The sequence below is a fragment of the Bidens hawaiensis genome, unplaced genomic scaffold (genome assembly GCF_021521415.1).
Source record: "Bidens hawaiensis isolate Kalapana, Puna unplaced genomic scaffold, B.hawaiensis_p1.1 tig00054713_1, whole genome shotgun sequence".
NCBI classification, from domain to species: Eukaryota; Viridiplantae; Streptophyta; class Magnoliopsida; order Asterales; family Asteraceae; genus Bidens; species Bidens hawaiensis.
Window position 1 is genome coordinate 17,411 of NW_027499840.1, and position 26,383 is coordinate 43,793.

General features: G+C 37.9%; 1 protein-coding gene across 1 annotated transcript in view; it reads left to right on the top strand.

Moving 5' to 3' along the window:
- Nucleotides 1-431: 431 nt before the first annotated feature.
- Nucleotides 432-26,383, top strand: part of LOC143600655 (strictosidine-O-beta-D-glucosidase-like) — a 63,909-nt gene continuing 37,957 nt past the window's right edge. The window contains exons 1-5 of the mRNA XM_077078281.1: nucleotides 432-556; nucleotides 644-809; nucleotides 896-1,043; nucleotides 1,116-1,258; nucleotides 1,345-1,446. Of these exons, the coding sequence (XP_076934396.1) occupies nucleotides 432-556; nucleotides 644-809; nucleotides 896-1,043; nucleotides 1,116-1,258; nucleotides 1,345-1,446 (684 nt within the window). The remainder of the gene's footprint in view (nucleotides 557-643; nucleotides 810-895; nucleotides 1,044-1,115; nucleotides 1,259-1,344; nucleotides 1,447-26,383) is intronic.

Consider the following 26,383-nt stretch of genomic DNA (forward strand, 5'->3'; position numbering starts at 1 on the left):
ACCGGAAAGGAGCCAGAGAAGAAAACGGGTAATAAAACCCGTATAAGGGGTAGGCCAGACCTTTTTTTTGAAGCTTTGAAGAAAAAATCACTTGCATATGAGCGTTAAAAGGAGGTAATATTAAAAACCCCATTTTCAAACCTTCTAGACTTACAGAAATGAAGTTTAAGCTTAGAATGAGATGTTGTCAAGTCAATAGTTAGGAATTTCAATTGTGAAGAAATGACTCTAACTACATATAAAGGGGGTAAATGCCCAAGTCTTCCCTTTTATAGTTAAGGATTTTTATGAGATAATGGGTATACGAGATGGAAATGACTCATTAATTGAAGAAAACTAAGGAGTTGGATTATAAAAATGTCTCATCAACTAAAACAAGTAAGAAAGTGGATGCTGATCTTCTCAAGAAATATTGCAGTTTGAAAAAAAAAATGACATATAAAAATATAAATATTAAGAAGGTTCAAGAGGAACTTGAGAAAGCTGTTGATGACGAAGTTATTAGGCAAACTTTGTCCTTAATAGCATTGCACTATATTGTGTGTCCTGCTCCAGGGTATATTGTATAAAAAAGAATTTGTCGTTTTGTGGAGAATGCAAATAAACTTTATGACCAACAGTGGGAAATTATTGCTCTTGATAGTTTCAAGAATGGCATTCAAACATTTTTTAAAGGTGACGGGATTGATAAGAATCTAGGTGGGTGTGTCCTCTTTTTACAGTTATACTGTATGAATAAGATAATGGAAGCGCTAAACATTTCTGAGATCAATGATGATGTGATTAAAGAGTTCCGCCAGAATTGGATGGTTAGTGAAAATATGAATAGTATTATATTATGTTTATTAATATTATGACTTTTGTGACCTTTTTAACTGATTTCCCCTATTTACAGATTAACCATGCTCCCGAGAGGACGAGGAAGAAATACTTGGCAGAAAAGATTTGCAAAGACCTGAAACATATATCTTATCATATCAAGGCTGGGCTAGAAAAGGTAGAGCTGGGGTTACCTTTGGAGCTTGATATATTTAACGAGAAATGTAAGAGTATGTTTTCTGCATGTACAATTTCTAAGAGTACAAAATCTTCTCATACTTGGAATATTGGGTAAGCTTCTACAAGTGCTCATACTTGGAATATTGGGGAAGCTTCTACAAGTAGAGAGAGTGATGTGGTCATTTTTGATACTGATATTCAGATGCTTGAGCCTGAAAAGTGGTTGAATGATAGACATATGAACTTTTACCTTCAGAATGTGTTTAACTGTTTTTTTCTTTTACCTTTGCTATGTGTTTAGTTAATTTTTTATGAACTTTTACCTTTGGTGTGTGATTTGGCCAGATATTTTGGGTGGAATGCATCTCAAAAAATGGAGCAATTAGTGATTATCACTTAGCCAACACAATTTTTTACTTGAAGCTGAAAGATATTCTATCACCCAAGGTTTTATCTTTCTTCCTAGTTTTCTAGGACTAAATTTATGATTATCACTTCTCCCACTCTAGGCAGTTACAGCATAAAGACAGCCCTTCAACATCATCGTAAAGACCTAATCAAATGGAGAAGATGAAGACAGAACACATAATCCATGGAACCAATTTCAGTATGTTTCATTGTTTCTCTACTTCAATCAACGTGTGACACCCGGTAAATTCCCAATCCCTTAAACCAAGTAATCAACCTAAATATTAGGTAATTATGTTATATGCGCCTTGCGCGAGCGCGCCATATTAGAAACAGCGCGTGCATTTGTTATGTGCGCCCTGCGCAAGCGCGCCATGTTAGAATCAGCGCGTGCATTTGTTATGTGCGTCCTGCGCAAGCGCGCCATGTTAATCAGCGCGTGCATTTGTTAGGTGCGCCCTGCGCGAGCGCGCCATGTTAAGAACCAGCGTGGGCATATGTTATATGCGCCATGCGCGAATGTTTTGGCTTTATGTTTTCATGTACCTTAACGTTATGTTGTCTAATGGGTTGACCATCCCGCATGATGCTAAGGCGGGTGCATCCTAAATCGTTTATGCGCGTGCGGAAGGGAACTAACCTCCCCGCATGGCGGGAACATTGAGAACTAGTTTGTCTGAAGCTCCAAGATGGAATTGACTTCAACATAACTGATCACTATGTTGAAATACCAAGACCACCTGGAGAATCTACAAATGAAACTCAATGTCCCTAACTGCGAGAAGGTTACGTGCCTACCCGCAGCAAAGAAATGTCCTTCACGTAGAAAGCTATGCGCACAAAGTGATACGCACAGAACACTCAGTCTATTCTCCAGACGTAAGGAGATTACTCCCGCCCAAAAGGAAACAGTAGCGTGTTTCAGAGATTTTCCACTTTTTACTGTACACTGACAAAAGTACCTGAAAAAGCACACTGTAACATGAAAAGTCAACTGTCAGCCACCCTATTCTCACCAACCCCAGACCTGCATGTCCTGACCAAATCAAATCAAAATCTTTTATCCACTACTCCACTTTTAAATAAATAATAATAATTTCCATACTTTATCATCATTACACCTAGATATGAAAAGATTACAATCCCCTAAAGCAAGGGATTGTGTTCCCTTGAGTTTGGTTATAAATATGTAACCTAAGTTATCACCCAAACACACTTCAAACTTCTCTCTTAAGAACTGCAAACTTGCACTAATCATCTCCCAAGCATCCGATCCTGTTACTAGGTAAGCCGAGAATATAACCTTGAGATCTACCTTCCAACCCTTATATTCTCCTATTTCTTGATCTTAATATATATACTTCTTAATCGTATTCTAGACCTTCAATTCAAAGGCCAACACCAAGAAAACCCGAATCTCGATTAATCCCTTAACAAGAACCACAGGTGAGTCTCACAGCCCCTATTTTCACTATTTGCACTATTTTTAAACTGTTTTCGGGGCGAGGGACACGTACTTAAATAATGTTTTATCATGGTATACTTACAAGCTATGCAAGCGATTATGTGTTTAAGTTATGTTTCATGATGAGCAATGCAAACGGTTATCTTTGGTTTACGATGTATGTGCGCCAGAATTCGAGTAAGTGATCACTTTACCATTGGAACTTTAAGGGTAGGGACTGCTGGTTTGATCCGCCCACTCGTAGGGGTCGCACCTCTTACACAGACGAGTGCCTAGTATGGTCATGGGGCAGTACTATGGGTTTGAGCCCGCTCGTAGAGGTCGCTCCTCTTACGCAGACGAGCGCCTTGTTTTCCGGCACAACGTCTGCGCGTAACCCGCGGGACGGTATTATTCGCTCGTAGTGGCAGCGCCACTTACACAGACGAGCACGATTTTTCAGAAGTGTCCGCGCGTAACCCGCGGGACAGTATTACTTGTTTCGCTCGTAGTGGCAGCGCCACTTACCCAGACGAGCACAGTTCCCAGAAATGTTCGCGCGTAACCCGCGGAACGATTTTATCAGAATATGTTGATAGAACTATGTTTTACCAAGCATGTGTTTTAATGATGCTATCAGAATTATGTTTCAGAATGATTTTTATCAAGATTATGATGCAATACGATTTATTAAGTTACTAAAACTTGTGAACTCACTCAGTTTATACTGATTCAAATGTTTTACGTGTCTTTCAGGAGATAACTAAGTAGCGCATGGAGTCACACTTAGAGCACCTCACGCTGAACATCTAAAACTAGCTTTTTGGAAGATTTTAGTTCTATCCCTTCGATGCGCGTGGTTGTTCTCGCCGCGCAAGGGGATATGGCGTGGAAATCTTCAACAGTTTTTATACTTGGATGATTTTATGTAATTTTTAAACAATGTAATGTATTTGGATTAAACATTTCATGCGCAATGAAAATCTTATCTTGAATGTTTGCAATGGCCCGTGCTTAAGTATCAATCCCCACTCGCGCGCGCCCGGCTGTTTCCGCCGTTCAGGGCCGGGTGTGACAGATTGGTATCAGAGCACTGGTTATAGCGAACTAGGAAAAGAAGTTTTAACCTAGACTATAACCGTTGGGGAATCGCATGAAATATTTTTTCAAAGAAAATATTTTCAAAAGAAACTATACACACACTTAGGAACACGGGTCACACAGTGTCTAGTGAATAAAGATAAAGAACATTATGTGCTCAGAGTACATGCGCTAAGTTTAATATATTTTCACTCTTTTAAAGCGAGAATGCCTCCAACCAGAGCCAAGGGAATTACCATGACACCCGAGGAACTCGCGGAAATAATCGCGCAGGCGATTGCGACACATGAGGCCAGCAAGGCCGAATCAAGTCAGGGTCGTCAGAACGAGACCCCAGAACCCGATTCAGGAGCCTTGGACAAAGGGTGCTCCTATAAGACATTTATGGCCTGTAGGCCTTGGCCATTCAAGGGTACCGAAGGGGCCATTGGGCTCTACAACTGGATTGACAAGATGGAGACAGTTCTCTCCATTAGCAGATGTAGTGAGAACCAGAAGGTTCTTTACGCGACATGCATGTTCCAAGAAGCAGCTTCGTCTTGGTGGAAACTTCAAGTGAAGACTTTGGGGCGAGAAGTTGCTCTTCACAAGACCTGGGAAGAACTGAAGGAAATGATGATGAGGAAGTTCTGCTCTCGCGCAGAAATCCAGAGTCTGCAGCAGGAATTCTGGAACCACACCATGGTAGGAACGGATATCGACGCCTACAACAACCGGTTCAACGAGCTTTGCCAGTTGGTACCAGACATGGCAAACACGGAGGAAAAGAAGATCGAAAGGTATATTTTTGGGTTACCTCCTGTTGTTAGGGTTCCGCTCAACGCCGCAGCGCCTCCAACCTTTGATGAGGCGGTAGCGCGGGCCATCACCCTTACAAGGGATACGGTCCGTGCGGGTATGTTGACTACGCGCGGAAACGAGCAGCGAACCTCTGACTCCAAGAGGAAATGGAACTCTCACCACCGAGGGTCCGACTCCAAGCAGCCACCGTTCAAGAAGCAGGAGAGCGCAAGGGTTTACGCGATCCAAGCCGCGGAGCCATCAAGGAAAGGATACAGTGGGCCTTACCCATGGTGCAACAAATGCAAGTTTCACCACGAGGGTGAATGCGCGAGCGTCACGTGCGCCAAATGTAACAGGCCAGGGCACAAGACGGTGAATTGCCGTGCTAAAGAAGCTGGAGCCAATGACAACTGCTACGCATGCGGAAAGCCAGGGCATTTCAGTCGGGATTGCCCGCAAAGGGGAAACCAAGCTCGCGGGAGAGCTTTTGTGATCGGCGCGGGTGAAGCTAAAGAAGAGCCGAATGTGGTAACCGGTACGTTTTTGCTTAACGGCCATTTTGCATCTGTCTTATTTGATACTGGCGCTGACCTAAGTTTTATATCTGCTGAGTTTAAAAACTCCCTAGGCTTAGCAACCAGTAGGCTAGACACGCCTTATACTATAGAACTAGCCAATGGAAGGCAGTTATGCGCGAACGAAAGAACTGAACTATGTGTTATAGTCATGGGAGGTCACGGGTTCAATATTAACTTGTTGCCAATAGACTTGGGAAGTTTTGACATCGTGGTAGGTATGGATTGGTTAGTCGAGAACCGCGCGGAAGTTATTTGCCATGAGAAGCAGGTTCGGATCCCACTGTTGAACGAAGAAACCTTGGTAATTCAAGGGGAAAGAAGGGGAGTTGCGACAAAACTGATTTCGTGCCTAAAGGCGCGCAAGTGCCTAAGGAAAGGGTGCTACGCCTTCCTGGCGCATGTCGTAGAGAAGAAAGGAGATGAGCGAAGAATTGAAGACTTACCAGTAGTGCGCGAATTTCCAGAAGTTTTTCCTGAAGATTTGCCCGGATTGCCGCAGCCGCGACAAGTAGAATTTCGTATTGATTTAGTCCCAGGAGCTGCGCCAGTAGCTCGAGCGCCTTATCGATTAGCTCCATCTGAGATGCAAGAGCTATCCAATCAGTTACAGGAACTATTGGATAAGGGTTTCATACGCCCAAGCTTTTCACCTTGGGGAGCTCCAGTACTGTTTATTAAGAAGAAGGATGGTTCCTTCCGGATGTGTATTGACTACAGGGAGCTGAACAAGCTGACAGTCAAGAATCGGTACCCTTTACCGAGGATTGACGACTTATTTGACCAGTTGCAGGGATCCAGTTATTATTCAAAGATAGATCTACGGTCAGGATACCACCAACTTAGGGTCCATGAGGAAGATGTGCCGAAAACAGCCTTCCGAACTAGATACGGCCATTATGAGTTCTTAGTGATGCCCTTCGGGCTAACTAATGCGCCGGCTGTATTCATGGATCTGATGAACCGCGTGTGCAAACCATACTTGGACAAGTTTGTGATTGTGTTTATAGATGATATTCTGATTTACTCTCGGACCAAGGCCGAGCATGAGCAACACCTGAGATTGATTTTGGAATTGTTGAGGAAAGAAAAGTTGTATGCGAAGTTTTCCAAATGTGAGTTTTGGCTTAGAGAAGTTCATTTTCTCGGTCACGTTGTAAACGAGAAAGGAATACACGTTGATCCTTCCAAAGTCAAGGCCATCGAAAACTGGGAAGCGCCGAAAACCCCAACTGAGGTGAGGCAATTCCTAGGACTAGCTGGCTACTATCGACGCTTCATTGAGAACTTCTCCAAGATAGCTCTACCACTGACCGCGCTAACTCAGAAAAACAAGAAGTTTGTTTGGGGCGAAAATCAGGAAACAGCATTTCAAATGTTGAAACAGAAGTTATGTAGTGCGCCAATTTTGTCTCTGCCCGAGGGGACGGATGACATCGTCGTTTACTGCGACGCTTCACATCAGGGACTTGGATGTGTCCTTATGCAGCGAGACAAAGTCATAGCGTATGCCTCGCGCCAACTCAAGACCAATGAAAAGAACTACACAACGCATGATCTGGAACTTGGAGCGGTTGTCTTCGCGCTAAAGATTTGGCGCCATTACCTCTATGGTACAAAGTGTATAATTTTTACGGATCACAGGAGCCTTCAACATATATTTGATCAAAAGGATTTAAACATGAGGCAACGAAGATGGGTGGAGTTGTTGAATGATTATGATTGTGAAATTAAGTACCACCCTGGAAAGGCGAATGTGGTAGCAGACGCGCTAAGTAGGAAGGAGCGAATAAAAACGCTGCGAGTCAAGGCTCTAAGGATGACCATTCACGCAGATCTCTCTACCCGCATCCGAGACGCTCAGCAAGAAGCCTTGAAACCAGAGTTTGCTAAAAACGAATCCCTTGGGGGTATGATTAAGAATTTGGAACTTAAAGAGAACGGCAATTTATATTTCGCTAACCGCATATGGGTCCCTCTCAAGGGAGGATTGCGCGAGCAAGTATTAAACGAAGCTCACAAGACACGGTATTCCGTACATCCTGGCGCAGACAAGATGTACCATGATGTTAAAGCGCTGTATTGGTGGCCCAATCTTAAAGGCGCCATCGCGACGTATGTCAGTAAGTGCCTGACGTGTTCGAAGGTAAAGGGCGAATACCAGAAGCCGTCGGGGTTGCTTCAACAGCCAGAAATTCCCATGTGGAAGTGGGAACAAATCTCTATGGACTTCATCACCAAACTGCCAAGGACACCTGGGGGTTACGACACGATCTGGGTTATTGTGGATCGGCTAACTAAGTCAGCGCACTTCCTGCCGATCAAGGAAACCGATAAGATGGAAAAGTTAGCCCGATTATATATTCGAGAAGTAGTTTCAAAACATGGAGTCCCAGTGTCCATCATTTCTGATAGAGATAGTCGGTTCACCTCAAGATTTTGGAGATCGTTACAAGGGGCTTTAGGTACTCGTCTTAACATGAGTACGGCATATCATCCTCAAACGGATGGGCAAAGCGAGCGAACAATCCAGACATTGGAAGATATGCTACGCGCGTGCGCAATCGATTTCGGAGGTAGCTGGGATACTCATCTCCCATTGGTTGAATTTTCTTACAACAACAGCTATCACACAAGCCTCAAGGCTGCGCCGTTTGAAGCTTTGTATGGGCGCAAGTGTAGATCCCCACTGTGCTGGGCTGAAGTGGGTGACAAGCAAATGACTGGTCCAGAATTGATCCAAGAAACAACAGACAAGATTTTTCAGATACGGGATCGCCTTAAGACAGCGCGCGACAGACAGAAGAGCTACGCAGATGTGCGAAGGAAACCGTTGGAGTTTCAAGTAGGGGATAGAGTACTTTTGAAAGTCTCTCCATGGAAAGGAGTCCCCCGTTTCGGCAAGCGAGGAAAGTTGAATCCGCGCTACATTGGACCATTTGAGATCCTGGAAAGGATCGGTCCGGTTGCTTATAAACTCCGTTTACCCGCCGAACTCAGTGGAGTTCATGATACGTTTCATGTGTCCAACCTCAAAAAGTGCTTATCTGACGAAACGTTGATTTTGCCGTTGGAAGAGATTCACATCGACAAACAGCTGCACTTCGTAGAAGAACCTATAGCAGTAACCGATTGGAAAGAACAAAAGTTACGCAGAAGCAGAATCAAGTTAGTAAAGGTTCAATGGAACTCGAGGCGTGGGCCTGAATTCACTTGGGAAAGAGAAGACCAGATGCGCATGAAATACCCACACCTCTTTCAGAGCATGGCTTCTGCCAGCAACGTCTCCTAAATTTCGGGACGAAATTCTCTTAACAGGGGGAGAATGTGACACCCGGTAAATTCCCAATCCCTTAAACCAAGTAATCAACCTAAATATTAGGTAATTATGTTATATGCGCCTTGCGCGAGCGCGCCATATTAGAAACAGCGCGTGCATTTGTTATGTGCGCCCTGCGCAAGCGCGCCATGTTAGAATCAGCGCGTGCATTTGTTATGTGCGTCCCGCGCAAGCGCGCCATGTTAATCAGCGCGTGCATTTGTTAGGTGCGCCCTGCGCGAGCGCGCCATGTTAAGAACCAGCGTGGGCATATGTTATATGCGCCATGCGCGAATGTTTTGGCTTTATGTTTTCATGTACCTTAACGTTATGTTGTCTAATGGGTTGACCATCCCGCATGATGCTAAGGCGGGTGCATCCTAAATCGTTTATGCGCGTGCGGAAGGGAACTAACCTCCCCGCATGGCGGGAACATTGAGAGCTAGTTTGTCTGAAGCTCCAAGATGGAATTGACTTCAACATAACTGATCACTATGTTGAAATACCAAGACCACCTGGAGAATCTACAAATGAAACTCAATGTCCCTATCTGCGAGAAGCTTACGTGCCTACCCGCAGCAAAGAAATGTCCTTCACGCAGAAAGCTATGCGCACAAAGTGATACGCACAGAACACTCAGTCTATTCTCCAGACGTAAGGAGATTACTCCCGCCCAAAAGGAAACAGTAGCGTGTTTCAGAGATTTTCCACTTTTTACTGTACACTGACAAAAGTACCTGAAAAAGCACACTGTAACATGAAAAGTCAACTGTCAGCCACCCTATTCTCACCAACCCCAGACCTGCATGTCCTGACCAAATCAAATCAAAATCTTTTATCCACTACTCCACTTTTAAATAAATAATAATAATTTCCATACTTTATCATCATTACACCTAGATATGAAAAGATTACAATCCCCTAAAGCAAGGGATTGTGTTCCCTTGAGTTTGGTTATAAATATGTAACCTAAGTTATCACCCAAACACACTTCAAACTTCTCTCTTAAGAACTGCAAACTTGCACTAATCATCTCCCAAGCATCCGATCCTGTTACTAGGTAAGCCGAGAATATAACCTTGAGATCTACCTTCCAACCCTTATATTCTCCTATTTCTTGATCTTAATATATATACTTCTTAATCGTATTCTAGACCTTCAATTCAAAGGCCAACACCAAGAAAACCCGAATCTCGATTAATCCCTTAACAAGAACCACAGGTGAGTCTCACAGCCCCTATTTTCACTATTTGCACTATTTTTAAACTGTTTTCGGGGCGAGGGACACGTACTTAAATAATGTTTTATCATGGTATACTTACAAGCTATGCAAGCGATTATGTGTTTAAGTTATGTTTCATGATGAGCAATGCAAACGGTTATCTTTGGTTTACGATGTATGTGCGCCAGAATTCGAGTAAGTGATCACTTTACCATTGGAACTCTAAGGGTAGGGACTGCTGGTTTGATCCGCCCACTCGTAGGGGTCGCACCTCTTACACAGACGAGTGCCTAGTATGGTCATGGGGCAGTACTATGGGTTTGAGCCCGCTCATAGAGGTCGCTCCTCTTACGCAGACGAGCGCCTTGTTTTCCGGCACAACGTCTGCGCGTAACCCGCGGGACGGTATTATTCGCTCGTAGTGGCAGCGCCACTTACACAGACGAGCACGATTTTTCAGAAGTGTCCGCGCGTAACCCGCGGGACAGTATTACTTGTTTCGCTCGTAGTGGCAGCGCCACTTACACAGACGAGCACAGTTCCCAGAAATGTTCGCGCGTAACCCGCGGAACGATTTTATCAGAATATGTTGATAGAACTATGTTTTACCAAGCATGTGTTTTAATGATGCTATCAGAATTATGTTTCAGAATGATTTTTATCAAGATTATGATGCAATACGATTTATCAAGTTACTAAAACTTGTGAACTCACTCAGTTTATACTGATTCAAATGTTTTACGTGTCTTTCAGGAGATAACTAAGTAGCGCATGGAGTCACACTTAGAGCACCTCACGCTGAACATCTAAAACTAGCTTTTTGGAAGATTTTAGTTCTATCCCTTCGATGCGCGTGGTTGTTCTCGCCGCGCAAGGGGATATGGCGTGGAAATCTTCAACAGTTTTTATACTTGGATGATTTTATGTAATTTTTAAACAATGTAATGTATTTGGATTAAACATTTCATGCGCAATGAAAATCTTATCTTGAATGTTTGCAATGGCCCGTGCTTAAGTATCAATCCCCACTCGCGCGCGCCCGGCTGTTTCCGCCGTTCAGGGCCGGGTGTGACACAACGTTTCATTGTTTCTCTACTTTAATCGCAATTTATTACAACGCTTAATTAATTTCCTGAAACTGTACGCTTACTTGAATTCAAAGTTTATCATAGGTTATGGTTTGTTCTGTATATCACATAGCGGACCTTGACCGTCATATGATTTTATGCATTGAGTGGGAGAAACAATGAAACATTGATTGAAGTAGAGAAATAATGAAACATACTAAAATTGGTTCCATGGATTATGTGTTTTGTTTTCTATCTTCTCCAATTGATTAGGTCTTTACGATGATGTTGAAGGGCGTTCTTCACGATGATGTTGAAGGGCGGATGATCGTGTGAAAATTGATCGTGGAGAAAATTGAAAAAGGGCCGATTGAGAAAATTGAAAAGGCGGTTTTTTATAATTTCAATTGGTTACTAAATATATGGTAAAAGACTAAGATACCCTTAATCTTAGGTGTGATCTATCTATGCCTGAGTCTTGGTTCCCAGATTTGGGTTTCAATTTCAGACCTCAAGTAGGATATATCGTTGGGGTCTTTGTTCCCACTTTTTGGTTCATAATTTTAACCTTAGGTGGGATCTAAGGCTAGGGTCTGAGTTCCAATATTTTGGTTCAAATTTCTAACCTTAGGTGGGATCTAAGCCTAGGGTGTTGGTTCCAAATTTTTGGTTCCTAGTTATAACCTTAGGTGGGATCTAAAGCGGGGGTCTGAGTTCCCACGTTTTGGTTCCAATTTCTAACCTTAGGTGTGATATATGCATGGGTCATAGTTCCCACTTTTGGATAAAATTTCTAACCTTAGGTGGGATTCGAGTTCCCACTTTCTAACCTTAGGTGAGATCTATGCCTGGGGTCTGAGTTCCCACGTTTTGGTTCAAATTTCTAACCTTAGGTTGGATATATGCATGGGGTCATAGTTCCCCCTTTTTGGTTCGGATTTCTAACCTCAGGTGGGATCTATGCCTGGGTCTTGGTTCTCACTTTTTTGTTCCTATCTATAACCTTAGGTGGGGTTAAAGGCTGGAGTCTTGATTCAGAGAACATGATTAACAAAAAGGAGAAGAACTGTTGGAGATGGTCTAATAACATGATCACATCACAGTTCACAAATGATTACAACAATTATAAACACATTCATTGATGGGCATAATTTGGGATCTAATTGAACATGATGACTATAGGAATTAGGTGTAAACCTCATGATTATTAAAGTTCAACCTGAATAATAACAAAGAGTTGAAATTGTAGTATATCAATATCATGATTCTATTTGCAGTAAATGCCAAAAAGTTGAATGAATGATGTTGACAAATTTATAAACCTAACTTATTCAACATAATAATAATAATAATAAATAGAGAGAGAGATAGTTAAAGAACTGACCGAGCTCAGCGAAGAAGAGAAGAAGCATGACGACTGAAGATATAAGAGTGATGAGACCACCGGATTATCAGCCCGTATCGGTAATTGTAATTGAATCTGCCCATCGAAAGTGGATTATCAGTCCGTCCTCTACGAATCGATCGAATTTGATTTGAATACGGAATCGCTGGTGAACGACGCCATCGGATCTTAGACCACCGGGATCAAAGTGTGACGTTACCATTATCAGCCAATGTTATCAGACTGGACTGTATCCACTAATAAAATAGGCCCAATTACGTCAACCATTATCAGCCCATGTATGGTGACTTGTGACTCGACACTTAAATGTGCACAATCTGGTTCGAGTTGATAAACAAAAAGCTATAATCTTCTGCATGAGATCGAACATATAAATAATAGAAAACACTGAATTTATCATCTCAAAATTCCCAGATTGATGTGTATACCCCATGTAAGACCATTGTGAGGACGCTATTCGAAGAACCATCTAGCAAATAGCTTTTGAGCTCATTAGAAATAGCTACCTTCTTGGGTGCTAGCTCATAGCATAATGTACTTTTTGGGTAAATCTTTAAGCTCTTTAAGTTCACAAACGGAGAGGGTTGGTGTAAGATTTGATCCATGGATGAAGACAAAATCTGTAGTAAAATTTATAAAACAAAATTACATACACAAAATCTTCAATATATATATAACTAACGTGTAACGAAAATCCGTACTATAAAATTACGGAATAGAGTCAATACTATAAGTAAACGAGAACGGAAACCGTACTACGAAATAACGGAATATAATAAATACTATGGATGAAAGAAACCAGGAACCGTACCTTAATGTCAAGCAAAAGTAAACAAGTTTCGCTAGTCTTCAGAATTATGAAAATCTACACTTTATTTACATTTTGATTTAGTGACCAACTTAATTTGCATGACCGGTTAATTCGTTGATTTTCGCCCACGACATACACCATTTAAAATTCATAATTTATTGTTGAAAACTTTTAATTATCCAAGAACTTTTAAGCTTCAAATATATAAGTGTTTATTATATAGTATGAATCACTAAATCTTTACCTGCTTATTATAAAGGAATAAAAACTAACTTTACTCACACTATTATTGAAACCAACAAATGATCATTCCTAAGTTTGGTTACTGGTTATACATACCAGATATATAAAAATTTATATTAGTTACATTATGGCTATTATGTCCAACTCTAGAAATCGATTATATATATACACACGAATAGGTTATACAACATTCATGAGCACTTTTGTGTAATTTAACTTTGATTTTAACAAAAACTTCTAATTAAACAAGGTTTTACGTCGTGGGAAATAGATCAACGATCACTGAGTTATTGGCTAAGATTAAAAACATAGACGAAACAGAAATACAGATCGTGTTTAGTACCTCGGCGGATGAGCGATAACAATTTCTAAGGAGTAATACGCCTGGGTACAGAAATCGTAAGTTAAACGGCTTTGATTACGGCAGAGATACCAATCGTTGTATTTTCGTTGAGTGGCGGTTTAATGAGGTGAATAAAGAGGCGGATTTAAGTGGTCTAATGCAGTGGTTTCCGGCGAAGGGTCGAGGGAAGCGGCTGTAATGGTCGCGATTTGTAAAGTGGTGGTGGTGTGATGCATGCGATGGTAAAGCACAATTAAAAGCTGCTGGTAGGGTTTCTCCAAGAAACAAAATCATTCTATGATATTTAAAGGAGTAATAAAGACCAAAATTTTTGGTTTTGGGATTAGGATAACTCAAAAATTTAATTCTGGATACAATAACGTAGATGACTAGATGTGCATGTCTTCAAACTCGGTTTTAATAAACGGCAACTATGCTCATTAATTTATTTCCATATTTACATAACAAACCTTTTACTTTATTGTTTATTTTAACTAACCCCTAAACTTATAACTACTATTACTAAGCTATATATTAAAATAAACATTAGGTTATTTGTCATTAACGTTCTACCAGTTTAACAAGACGCTAGCACTTTTAATTATTTCCGTACTCGATAATTATTATTTTGTTATTTAAGAAAGTTCCGAGTATTACAAATGATTTGATGAGCATTTGCAATTTGTGGACTGGAAACACATATATTCGCGTTCTCCAAACAATAGAGACCATCTGAGATGAAAAGAACCATAACCGCTATAGAGAAAGGAGACAAGGGCAGGTGCAGAAATCATAACATGCTCTATACCAACAGCTCTGATAGTGAGATTCTCAAGTTTGGGTGCAACCACGTTGACACCCTTCACATCGAAGGAGCCATTTTCAAGCGTGAGATTTGACAATCGAGGATGAGAAATACTGACACCATAAGATCCCTTTGTTTTGAACCACTATAATGTGAGGTTCTTCAAATTTACACACTTTGAGAAAATATCAATGCATTTGTCAGCTTTGTCGTCACACAAAGTGACTGAATTAAGAACCAATGTCGTTAATGCCGGGAATTCCCACGTTGACGTCGGAGTAATACAATGACTACAAACTATATGCGAATGAGGTTTTCCATTCCGCATTGTTAAACTGAGATGCTTGAGAGACTGAGAACTAAAGAGAGAAAAAAGAAGCTCAATATCTTTCTCATGCAAGCATACCGCATTCAGTTGCTGGACCTTGTGAGAGAACGCATAATTCAGAATTCTTTTGACAAACGCCTGAGATCGAACATATAAATAATAGAAAACACTGAATTTATCAGTTCAAATTTCCCAGATTGATGTGTGTATCTCATGTAAGACCATTGTGAGGACGCTATCCGAAGAACCATCTAGCAAATAGCTTTTGGGCTCATCAGAAATAGCTACTTTCTTGGGTGCTTGCTCATAACAGAATGTACTTTTTGGGTAAATCTCTAAGCTCTATAAGTTCATTTTTACAATTTTATATTTTTAATATTTACTTTTAACCCAAATGTTTTACATTTTTACAATTCAACATTAACAATTTTCAATTTTAACTTTGGTAACATATACTTTTCATTTTTTCAATTTTTTTTTACGTTTCGGTGTAAATTTTGCGAGTTAATGTGTCTAGATGACGAAACATACGTATGTGGTTCAATGTTCTACTTTCAACTTTGGTCCCCTATACTTTTCATCTTTTCAAAGTATATTACAAGACAACCTTTCATATTTCACGCTCTCTCTCTCTCTCTCTCCTGAGACCCGTAATATTAATTATTTGTTCACCGCCGGCATACTCTTACGTTCAATCCTCCGGCATCATTACTCCCCTTTCAGTCATGCAATCAATCCCCCAATTAAATAAAGTGGTGTTCAATTGAACAGGTATGCAACCTCAATCCCTAATCGACGCATTAATTAGACACCAAAACCGGCTATAATCGAAACAAATGTTCAACAAAACTGTGGAAGCAAAATCAATCAAATCGCAACAACGACTCTCAGCTGCAAATCAATCGCAGCTTCTTGGGTGCTGATCGTAATCAATTGCAGGTACTCATTTTGTTCATGTTATTTGTTTTTTAAAAATCCATCTTTGTAACATTGTAATTTGGGGGACTGTTAATTTGTTGATAATGTAATATATATATATATATATACTTCGTTTTGTTACGCACCGTTTTTCCTATTCCGTATTTTTATTGGCTTTTATTCACTTTGCTTGTAATAAGAACCTCATGGCCTTTTGTTTATTTCTTTAGGTGTGTTTCGTAACTTTGGTATTTGTTGTTATTTAATATGTATGCCGATTTCATTATGTGATATCACAGAATTGGCTTTTAGCTTCCTATCTCTTAGTATTCTTGTTCCCTACGGTTTTAACCTTAACACATTTGGATTTAGATAACCTATGGATGTATGTATCAATCTCAATTCCTTCTTTAATTGAACAAAGAGCTCAGGTATTATCATCTTATTGATTCTAGGTCTTTAATTGAATAAAATTTGGAGCATAATTAAATTTGACAACGGTTGTAGATGGTCTGATCACACTTGTTATGTATTAATTATCATGTAAGTAGTCGATTTCGGTTGTGATATGTTGGCATAAAAATGGATTTATCAGTTAGTTTTATTTGCTTAATATTTTTATTTCCAACACTTACACACATTGTGAAATTCATCCATCAGTGACCTTGGGTGCTTTTCCTCCATCACACAATTTCCTGACCACAACTAGGCAAGTTTTTAAGTTGTAACTATAAGTAATCAGCCATGGGTAAACAAGTTGTACGGATATATGTCACCAACTTTCAGTGTCATATGGCATGCAAAAAGTCTTTTCTTTTCATAAAATATGTCTCGCTGTTATTTTCTTACTGTTTTGTTGCAGTTATGTTTGTTTTAGGCTACATTGGCCTATTCTACTATCCTCATTGTGACTACTCGAGCAATGGAGCTGTTGCATTTTAGACAAATTTCAGTTGGCATTATAAGTATCTAAAATTTATATAACATTTTGTTAGAATGCAATTGTGGCGATTTCTAATTATTCAGGATACAATCGAGAAGAATCGGTTGTTATGAACCAGTCGTCAATTGACATGGTTTTTTCAGACGCTTTTCTTCATACATGTGCTCTCATTTTGTGTTTTGTAAATGACAAAATGTTTTGGTCTCTTAATAATTGATGTTTGTGTACTTTTATTACAGGGATTAAGAAAAGAATATAGGGACATTAGGGAAAGAAGATTTTGGTTGAACTGGTAGAGCTAATTCTATGGTTAGCATTGGCTTTTTTTTTTTTTTTGGAAAACATAGTTTGAAACTAAATTTTTTATTAAGGTACATAGTATTTCTTATATGCCCTAAAATTAATTATTTTGTTGGTCAAGTTATATAAAGTTTGATTTATTATCAATAAAGAACTACCGGTGTTCTATGTGATGGTGGTAATTAACAATTGGGGAGAATCCCTTCTTATTGAGCTACAAAAGTGGAGGTATGTCTTTTGTTTTCAAATATTGCATAATAAAAAATATCTTTATTTATATTTGCATCAATATTCCATATACTAAATATGTAGGTCAGTTCCCAGAGTAACCACCGACCACCGGTGCAGTGGTTAGGCTTTTATTGTTTGTTTTGTAAGCGCAGTTTTAACTTGGCTGCTCGCTTTTAACAAAAGAGGAAGCTGGTGTATGGTTACTGGTTTGGGCATTTCTATCTTTTATTTTCTCTTTTTTAAAATCTTGTTTACTTTGATACTTAGTTTAATGATTTGCTTCATTTCTTGCTGCAGAGAAGAACTTGTGAAACAAGCCATGTCCAATTTATCTCGACGAAATTTTAAACAGGTTTTGAATTCTCACATGAAACTCTTTAATTACAAAAGAATATTAACCTTAAAATGAGCTCATTGTTTGGTTTGGGCTGGCATGAAACTTTTTTTACAAAAAAATATTTTCACTGTTGGACATCGATGCATCGCTATCCGAGTTTATTCGAAAACCAATAAAATCAAATCCGATAAATCTCAATGTTATTCGATTTGGTTATCATATGGCCATGTAATTCTTACAATAAGCAATAACAACTTCTAATTGCAATGATTAAATTGCATGTAGAAAATTGGTTTTGAATTCTCGCATGAAACTCTTATTTATCAAAATATAAATATTAACGTTAAAGCGAGCTCATTGTTTGGTTTGGGCTGCCATTAAACTCACTTTTTACAAAAAAAAATATTCACTGTTGGACATTGATGCATCACGATCCGAATTTATTGGAAACCCAATTAAATTGAATATGATAAATCCCAGTCTTATTCGATTTGGTTATCGTATGGCAATGTAATTCTTACAATAAGCAATAACAGCTTCAAATTGCACCGATTAATTGCTGGTAGAAAATTATGCTCGGTTTTTTTTATGTAAATGTAACTTACGAAAAAGATAAAGCAAGTATTGTGTCGGCTACCCAAAGCAAATTTAAGGTATGAAATAGCTACTTTTCTGACCAAATCAATTCGATGTTGTCTTTTATATCAGATATTCAAAGGGTCAATACACCAGACATAATCCCATGTGGTCTTTTATTTCTCAGGGGCTGTCATGGCTAGAGGGTCAACTTTATGTAAAACCATGTCCATTTTAGGTCCCATTGTTGTTAGCAATAAAAGAAGCGGCTACAACGAATAAGGTCAAGCCTTTTTAAAGTCAACAGTAGTTTACTAAAGTGTTTATAATCTTTTTAATCAAGTTTAATTGTTCATGGCATTTTATAAAACTGAGAACAAAAGTTTGGGAATGAACATGCAGGCAAGAGCCGAGTGGATGGGTAGGCAACGTGATTTTTGACAAATATATCCATGGTTGTAGTTGGTCAGTGGGACAGGCTGATAGCAAACCTTAGCACAACACCAACCTGCCATTCTAACCATTTAAAGTTTTTCCATAAATTTAGTACACTTCTAGATAATTTATTATAGATTTCAAGATCCGAGTATTTTGGTAAAGATAAATTGCATCACTGGTGAATATGTTATTGCTGTAAAGCTGAACTTATAACAAACAGACATGTGTGAGACTAAACGTATGAGAACTTTTTGCAGGTATTTTAAGTTGTGATTTGGTTGATAACTAAGTCACAAAGTGTTGCGTTGTTTTCTACTTCTGACTTGCTCTAACGATCTATACGACTAGACACATTTATGTGATATTAGTTGTTATTAGTACATAGGGAAATAAAGTTAAATGAAAACATAACTCGAGCCAAATGTTTGGAGATCATATAATTTTCTTCAAATTTAACATGGTTTGCCAAATGGACAATTTGACTTATTTGAACCATTATATAGATAAAACATAATTCGATCCGACACATATAAGTAAAATGACCACAATTGCAAGTTAATCATGTAACGGTACTGGTATTGTAACAAACCGAAATGACAATTGATAAAATATTATAATACGAAAACTAACATAAGTACTATACAATATGTCACAAGATGATTAATAAATCAGTCATGTTTATTAACTTAAAAAAAGTTATGCAATTGTATTTAATTGATTATTTTTTTACGATAATGTTGTAATCTAAATTTCTTATTTTCTGTAAGGTAAACTATAGCGAATATAAATTTTGCTAAAGCAAATTCCGGTACTATAACTAATCGAATCCATACCGACCGAATCTTCGTTGCGTCTTTCTAGTGATATTTTATAAATAATAAAAGATGATTATTTATCATATAAATAAATGATAAACAAAAATAATGATTTTACAATAATGATAACAATAGAGATCAATCGTTCGATCAGTAAAATTTTAATCATAATCGTAACTCAAATCACATCGAAATGTAAAGTTCATTTTTCATGCTTTAACAAATTACTCATAATATTATATTACTTAACTAGGAATCCTCAACGGTATATCACGAATGGGTTTAACTTGTTCACATCATCATTTTTATTTTGTTCATCTAGTTAAGTGAGTAATCACTCCCCTATTTTACTTATTTTTAAACCTTTTGTAGACTTATGTGTACCTTCTATCAAATTTCAAATTTTTACATTATACTATCAAATGCAAATAGTTAATATGTGTGTTGTGTATCAATTGAATGACCAATTGCAACTTGTTATTTTTTTGTGTTTATTTTCGCATTTGGAGAGGTCCATCATATTAGTCACATCATGTCGTAGTGGCCGGCGTCCGATCACATGACAATGGTTTCACTGACAACTCTATTATTCAATCATGGTAACCAATGCCCGATTCGCATGGCTACGGTTTAGCCCATATATCATTATTTGTTTGAAATTTGTATATGCTATGGTTTGATTGATTATACGCATAAATAACGGTTTTGCTCATTTATCTTTATTTATATATTATTATATTGTATTCTAAAACTGGTGATTTTCTCACTCAACTTCGTGTTGACAAAAACTATATTTTGTATGCATTTGCAGGATTTTCAGGTTGGATTGTCTATCAAGATGAAAAACACTTAGTGATTACCTTTAGGATAAAACTTATTCAATAATTAGATTTGTTTTGTAATTTCGTTATACTTGATGTACTTGTTTGTAACTTGTTATATAGAATAAATAAATTAGATATTGTCACTTTAAAATTCCATGATAGTACCTTGTGAACTGTGAACAATCAGTTCGCGCCCCGGCATTTCCGTCATAGATTGGAGTGTGACATATTTACATGGATGTAAAAATCTATGAAGAATAAATTAAACATAATTAAAAGTGATCTTAATCTATTTCACCTGGCTACTGATGTAAACCAAGAAGGCAATAACACAAGACACAACATAGACAACAAGCAACCCCTGCTAAAGATAAGAAAAGAAGACCAAGGACAAAAAAGAACAAGTTCATAGCCAAGAACGACAGTCAACCTGCAATTATTCGAAAACAAATTATGAATTTATGAAAAAATATTTTTTTATGAATTTGAGAAGAACTTATGCATTGGGCGGGTATATTAATTTTTATTTTGTAGATGAAATGCGTTTTTGTAAGTTGCAACTTTTTTTTCTTTTACGACAGTGAACCAATGGCACATAAAAATAATGTGACATTTTGTTAATGACACTCACATTTGCATTTCATAAATCATCATGTGTCATTGTTCGCATGTTATTAAAGGCCATTTTTCTATCGGTGTGAGGAATGGTGATTTTGGTTCTAGGTTTCTAAATCTTTCTTGTTAATTTAGAGTCTAATATGACTATTATAAAATTAGACCAGAATATGAATTTAATTTATTCTGAGTATTATTTTTTAATGATTAATAAATTTACACTATTTTTTGATGGAAAAAAACACATGCACATGTTAATAATGTGGCTAGAATTGAACATTTTTAAAAAATAAAATCATGTAAAAGTCAATTGTAACATTTATTTTATTTATTACGTTTAATGAAATTTTTCGCTTAATTTTTATGCATCGTTTATTCAAGGTAACTTTTTTACCTGCCCGTATTGGTTTGACCCGACCCATCTTGGGTTGACCCGTTTTAGTTTGACCAGGCCCATTTTAGGTTAACCCTTTTTAGCACCCACCAGCTAGAATTTCTTGATCCGCCACTGATTAAACATTTACTATACACAGACAAACCTCCTTTCACAACGTGCAAGTAATGTTGGCATCATAACAAATCGAAACACAACGAATTCCGTTGCCTCACTGCCGCAATGCGCGTGTTACAAAGTAGGTTACTAAAACCCACTACATAAAGCATGTTCCGGATCCACATTATCTTCCCTATTCATGGTCTCATTTCTTTCTCACATCCAATAATTTATTCTTGAATTTTAGTGGAATTCTTTCTTTCTGATTCTCTCCACTTATACCCTTTATCTCGTCGCCTTTCACCTCCAACTCAACTCTCATTTTTTCCCGTACACATTTCCTCGAATCCGCTCCTTATATTCAATATTCATGTACTGCTTAAATATGTGGTGTTGAATACTTTTTACATGACTTTCGACATTTTATATGCAGGTAGCCAGGTAGATTACGCCGTTACGGGCAAAATTTGACATTTATAAAATACAAGTACTTGAATCTTTAAATATCCCATTTAGTTTCTGAATTCACAACCATTATTTGTTGCCTATATTCTTTTAATCAACAAGCAGGGGAAATATAATTTAAAGATCATGTTAGGATTTCAAGGTTTTATCTACTTCTAGCTTTGAAGCATGTATGGTCATGTTCGTTTTGTGGGTAAGCTAGATGAGGTCATGGCTTTAAGCCTCTAATTTTATAAGGCCTCTATCTTAGGGCTTGAAATTTATACACGAATACACGACACGTATCTACACGACTTTAACAGGTTAAGGTCTTAACATGCTTCGTGTACTAAACAGGTAGACACGAATTTCCCTGTTAATTTTCATGTCTAAACAGGTAAAATACATATTTACCTATTAGGTACATGTTAAGTACATGGTTAGATTTTTATAATTATATATAGAGAGAGAGAAATGTTCAAATAATAAGTTTTATTTTACTAAGAAGGCTAGGAATGAGGGCATTTTGGTCACACCTAATTAAATCTATTCATCTAAAATAACCCACCCACAATCCATCACTTTCACTCGTCTTCCACGTCACAAAAAAACCCACCACTACCATTCCATCATCCGCCACCAACATCCTCGTCGGCTTTCCTCCGTCACCGGAACTATGGTGATAGCAGATATGGTGGTCATACAGAAACCTCCGGCACCGTCCTACCACTTGCAAACTCGTCACTGCCCAACCGCCACTTCTTGAAATCTCCACCACCGATCGCAAACCATCAGATCTAAATCCGCCGCTAAGACCATCCCCATTCACAAACCAACCCAAACCAATCTTCTATTAAAAACTAATTTCTCTCTCATCAACAAACACAACCCAACCTAATCTAAATTTCCACTCCCATTCACAACCCAACCTTAACCAATATTTTTAGTATCAAAATATAATTTATGATTATTTAAAATATATAAAAATAAAACTTTAAATAATAAGGTCTGTTTGGATTCTTTTGGTGACCATGCGGTGCATTTCAAAGAATTGCTTGGCTTTAAATACAGACATGATCTGGTTAGGGATGTTCAGTGTGATGTTCTTAAACGGGCAGGGATTTCTGCTAAAAAGGAGGCCCCTGTTAACTTTCTCACGGATCCTCTTGAATGAAGGTCTACTTTACGACCAGCTGATATTCTAGTGTTCGGGTGGGCGGGGGGGAAGAACGCCTGTGTGGATCTTACAGGAGTATCTCCTCTTGTTGGGCTCAGGGACCGTGGGTTTGTTGTGGGTCAGGCTGCGTTGAAGGCTGAATCGGGCAAAGTTGTTAAACACGAGAAAGCTTGTTTAGATAATCAACATGTCTTTCCACCATTTGTCTTTGATACATTTGGTTTTCTAGCTCCAGATGCTGTGAAATTTTTGAGCAGGGTTCAGCGCGTCGTACACGGAACCTCTTCAGCTTCTAGGTCCCAAAGCTTCGTTTTTAGCAGGATTGGTTTTGCTATTCAAAAGGGGGTTGCGGCGCAGCTTGTTGTCCGTTTGCCTGCCACTTTATTGTAATCGTTTTATAGTAAATTATATAAAACTTCGTTAATCAAAATTGAAAATAATAAGTTTACGAAACAATAATATTATATTGGAAAACTAATAAGAAAAAAATACATATTTTTAAATACTCTCGTTTTTAATAAAATTTATATCGAAGTGTTTAAACATGGTTGTGTTTTTATATTTTTTTAAGCTAACAATTTAAGTTATTAAACAAAAACTAATTTGTATATTATATTAATTGTTAAAAAAAACAAAAAGATGAAAAACAATTAACTAGTAATTGCATAAAATATTAAATAAAATGGTTTGCAAACTAGTTTGTATTGGTGAACTAGTTTGTGATAAACCAAGCATAAAAAATTAATTTAGTATTTTATTTAATGCCATGTGACAACCCAAACCACCATTGGGTTGCCAATGGGAGTGGTCTGAGTCACAATCTTTTTAACCATCAATGTCATCTTCGGCGCCTTACTACTCCGTCACCATCTTCACACCTGCACTTCTCTTTGACATCGTACAACCTGAGTATGGAGGAATATGCTCAATTGTGTTTTTCAAACATCAGTTGTGTTTTTCAATTCAATTGTGTTTTTCAATGTTGTAGGTTTACCAGTTGTCAATTGAATAGCAACAAAGTTTGTTTTTTATCTGTTCGTGTTTTTAAAAATGCTTTATATTTGGTTCAATTAGGCCAAACAGGTATTTTTGTTCATTAGGCCATTTCTCGGCTTTTATATTTATCCAAGGAAAAACACAATAATAAGCAAAATGGAAAAACACAATGAAAAAATATAATAAAAAACACAATAAAAAACAATAAAAAAACACATTAATGAAATAACACAATTGCGTTTTTTAACCTAAAAACACTATGGTAAAGTACAATTGTGTTTTTCACAGTTTTTGGTAAAACACAATAAGAAAAAACACAACGATCAAAACTATGAAATAATGTATAAAAACCCATTAATTTTTTTTTCTTTTTATATAATAATATGGTACTCATATAAAAGATAAAAAAAACACTCGTTATTATGGTGAAATTGTTTTTAAAAAAAATGTCGTATGAAAAAGTTATTGACGTTTTAAAATGATGGGGGTATTTGACATGTGTCTTACATGTGGAGAGAGAAAATCAACAAATGTGTTATCCTTATTATACCCTTACCCTTGTGTTTACACTTGATGATCTCTCTAATCTAATCTCAACCATTCAATTTTAAAATGAATGGACAAGATTATTTATTATCCTTCATAGGAAAACTAATCGTATTATTATAACTCAACCATATATATATAATTATAAGTTATCCTAAATTCTAAATTTCTAAAACATAAAACATTCTTACTCTCTGTTTCTTAGTCGTCACCACTCACGACATTCCCTGTCCGGCCATCAGCCCCCTCTCCGACCATTAGCACCTCCTCCGAACTCCGGGCATCAACACCACCTCTGAACTCCGGCCATCAACTCCGCCTCTGAATCTAGCCATCAACCCCGCAACCGTCGGTGCTTCCTCCGGTCGTCACAACTTGTTGCCTCATCGTTAAACCTACATAGTAGGTTAGTAATATCTTATCGTGTATTATCGTGTAAACATGTAGTAACAGGTTCGTGTTTAAGTTTACAAGTATACACATTTGGTGTTCGTGTCTTATCATGTACGGGTATACACGATATGCCAGCCCCACTCCATCTTAAATAAAAGTTATGTATTATGAGATTTTGAAAGTAGATTCTTTTAGAATTAGTAACTCGTTGATGAGTCACAAGCTAAGGAGGATTGCTTAATATCCATTATCACTGCAAATCATCCATATTCTATAATTCTTGTAAACTCTTTAGTGCTATATATTGGACGTGATTTTAGACTCCAAGTCACAAGTCGGAGAACTTGAGGGACCAATATTGACAAGTCGATCATAGTTGGCTATATTTCTTAATTATAATATGTTTCCTAATTGTATTGTAATTAAAATAGGTAATGCCAGGGTTCATCCAATTGTAACCGAGTCAGGGTTCATCAAGAGTCAACCCGAGTTAGGGTTATAGATTTGTAATCAGTTTATTGAATTATATTTTGTGATTAATATAAGCGTCGTTTAATTCGTGTTTGATTTTTGATCCGGGACTTGAATTGGTATCAGATCCAAGTTCAAGATTTCGATAATGAGAAGATTGAAGACTCAAGACATCGATCAAAGTAGTGGCTGATAAGGAGGGTTTGGTCAAATCTTGATCGGAATTACAGCCAAGTATAAACAGGTTGTGATCAAAGCGGTGAGACAAGAATTATAAATCGAACAGAGAGGATTTGTTCGATTTGTTTAGCTTCAACAAAATTCGCAGATTTCTCTATTCAAGCAGGGTAAGAAGCGAGGGTGTTTAATCGAACCAAGAAACTAGGTTTGGTCATTAACTGTTGGGCTGAATTTCCAACCTTTGTTAGTACGGCGTGCAGTGCAATCAACCAAGTGGGGTTTCTATTTTGGTGGAACTGGGGAACTCAAAGTAAAGTCAATTTGTTGAATGGGCTCCTACTGTCCTACGCAGTTTGGTGATTACAAGAAAATATTAAAGAAGCTAAAAACCAAAGTCAACAGATATTCTTTTTGTTTCGGTGACGAGAACTTCAAAGGAAAAAAACAACCAAGTTGGTTTATTATTTTTCTTATTGATTTAACAAGTTGGGTTGAATCATTAAACACTGATAGTTATTTGGGTTGGACAAGTCGGTTTAATTTATAGTTTGTTTTTATTCGGGTTAACCGAGTTAAATTTTGACCAAGGCTTTGATATTTGATCGATTCGGGAACTTAAAAAGATCAAGAAGACTAATGTCTGCTTGATTAGATCACAAGAATCGCAACCAAAGGAGTGGTTATGCGAATTCATACGACCGAGGGAATGGTCGGGAACAGGGTCACGAAGGTCAAGTTCGGGAGAGCCGAAAGAACACATTCATGGATCAAGAGGAGTTCCGAGAGGTCAAGACCGGTATGACGAAGACCAAGATGATGAAGACCTAAATGGT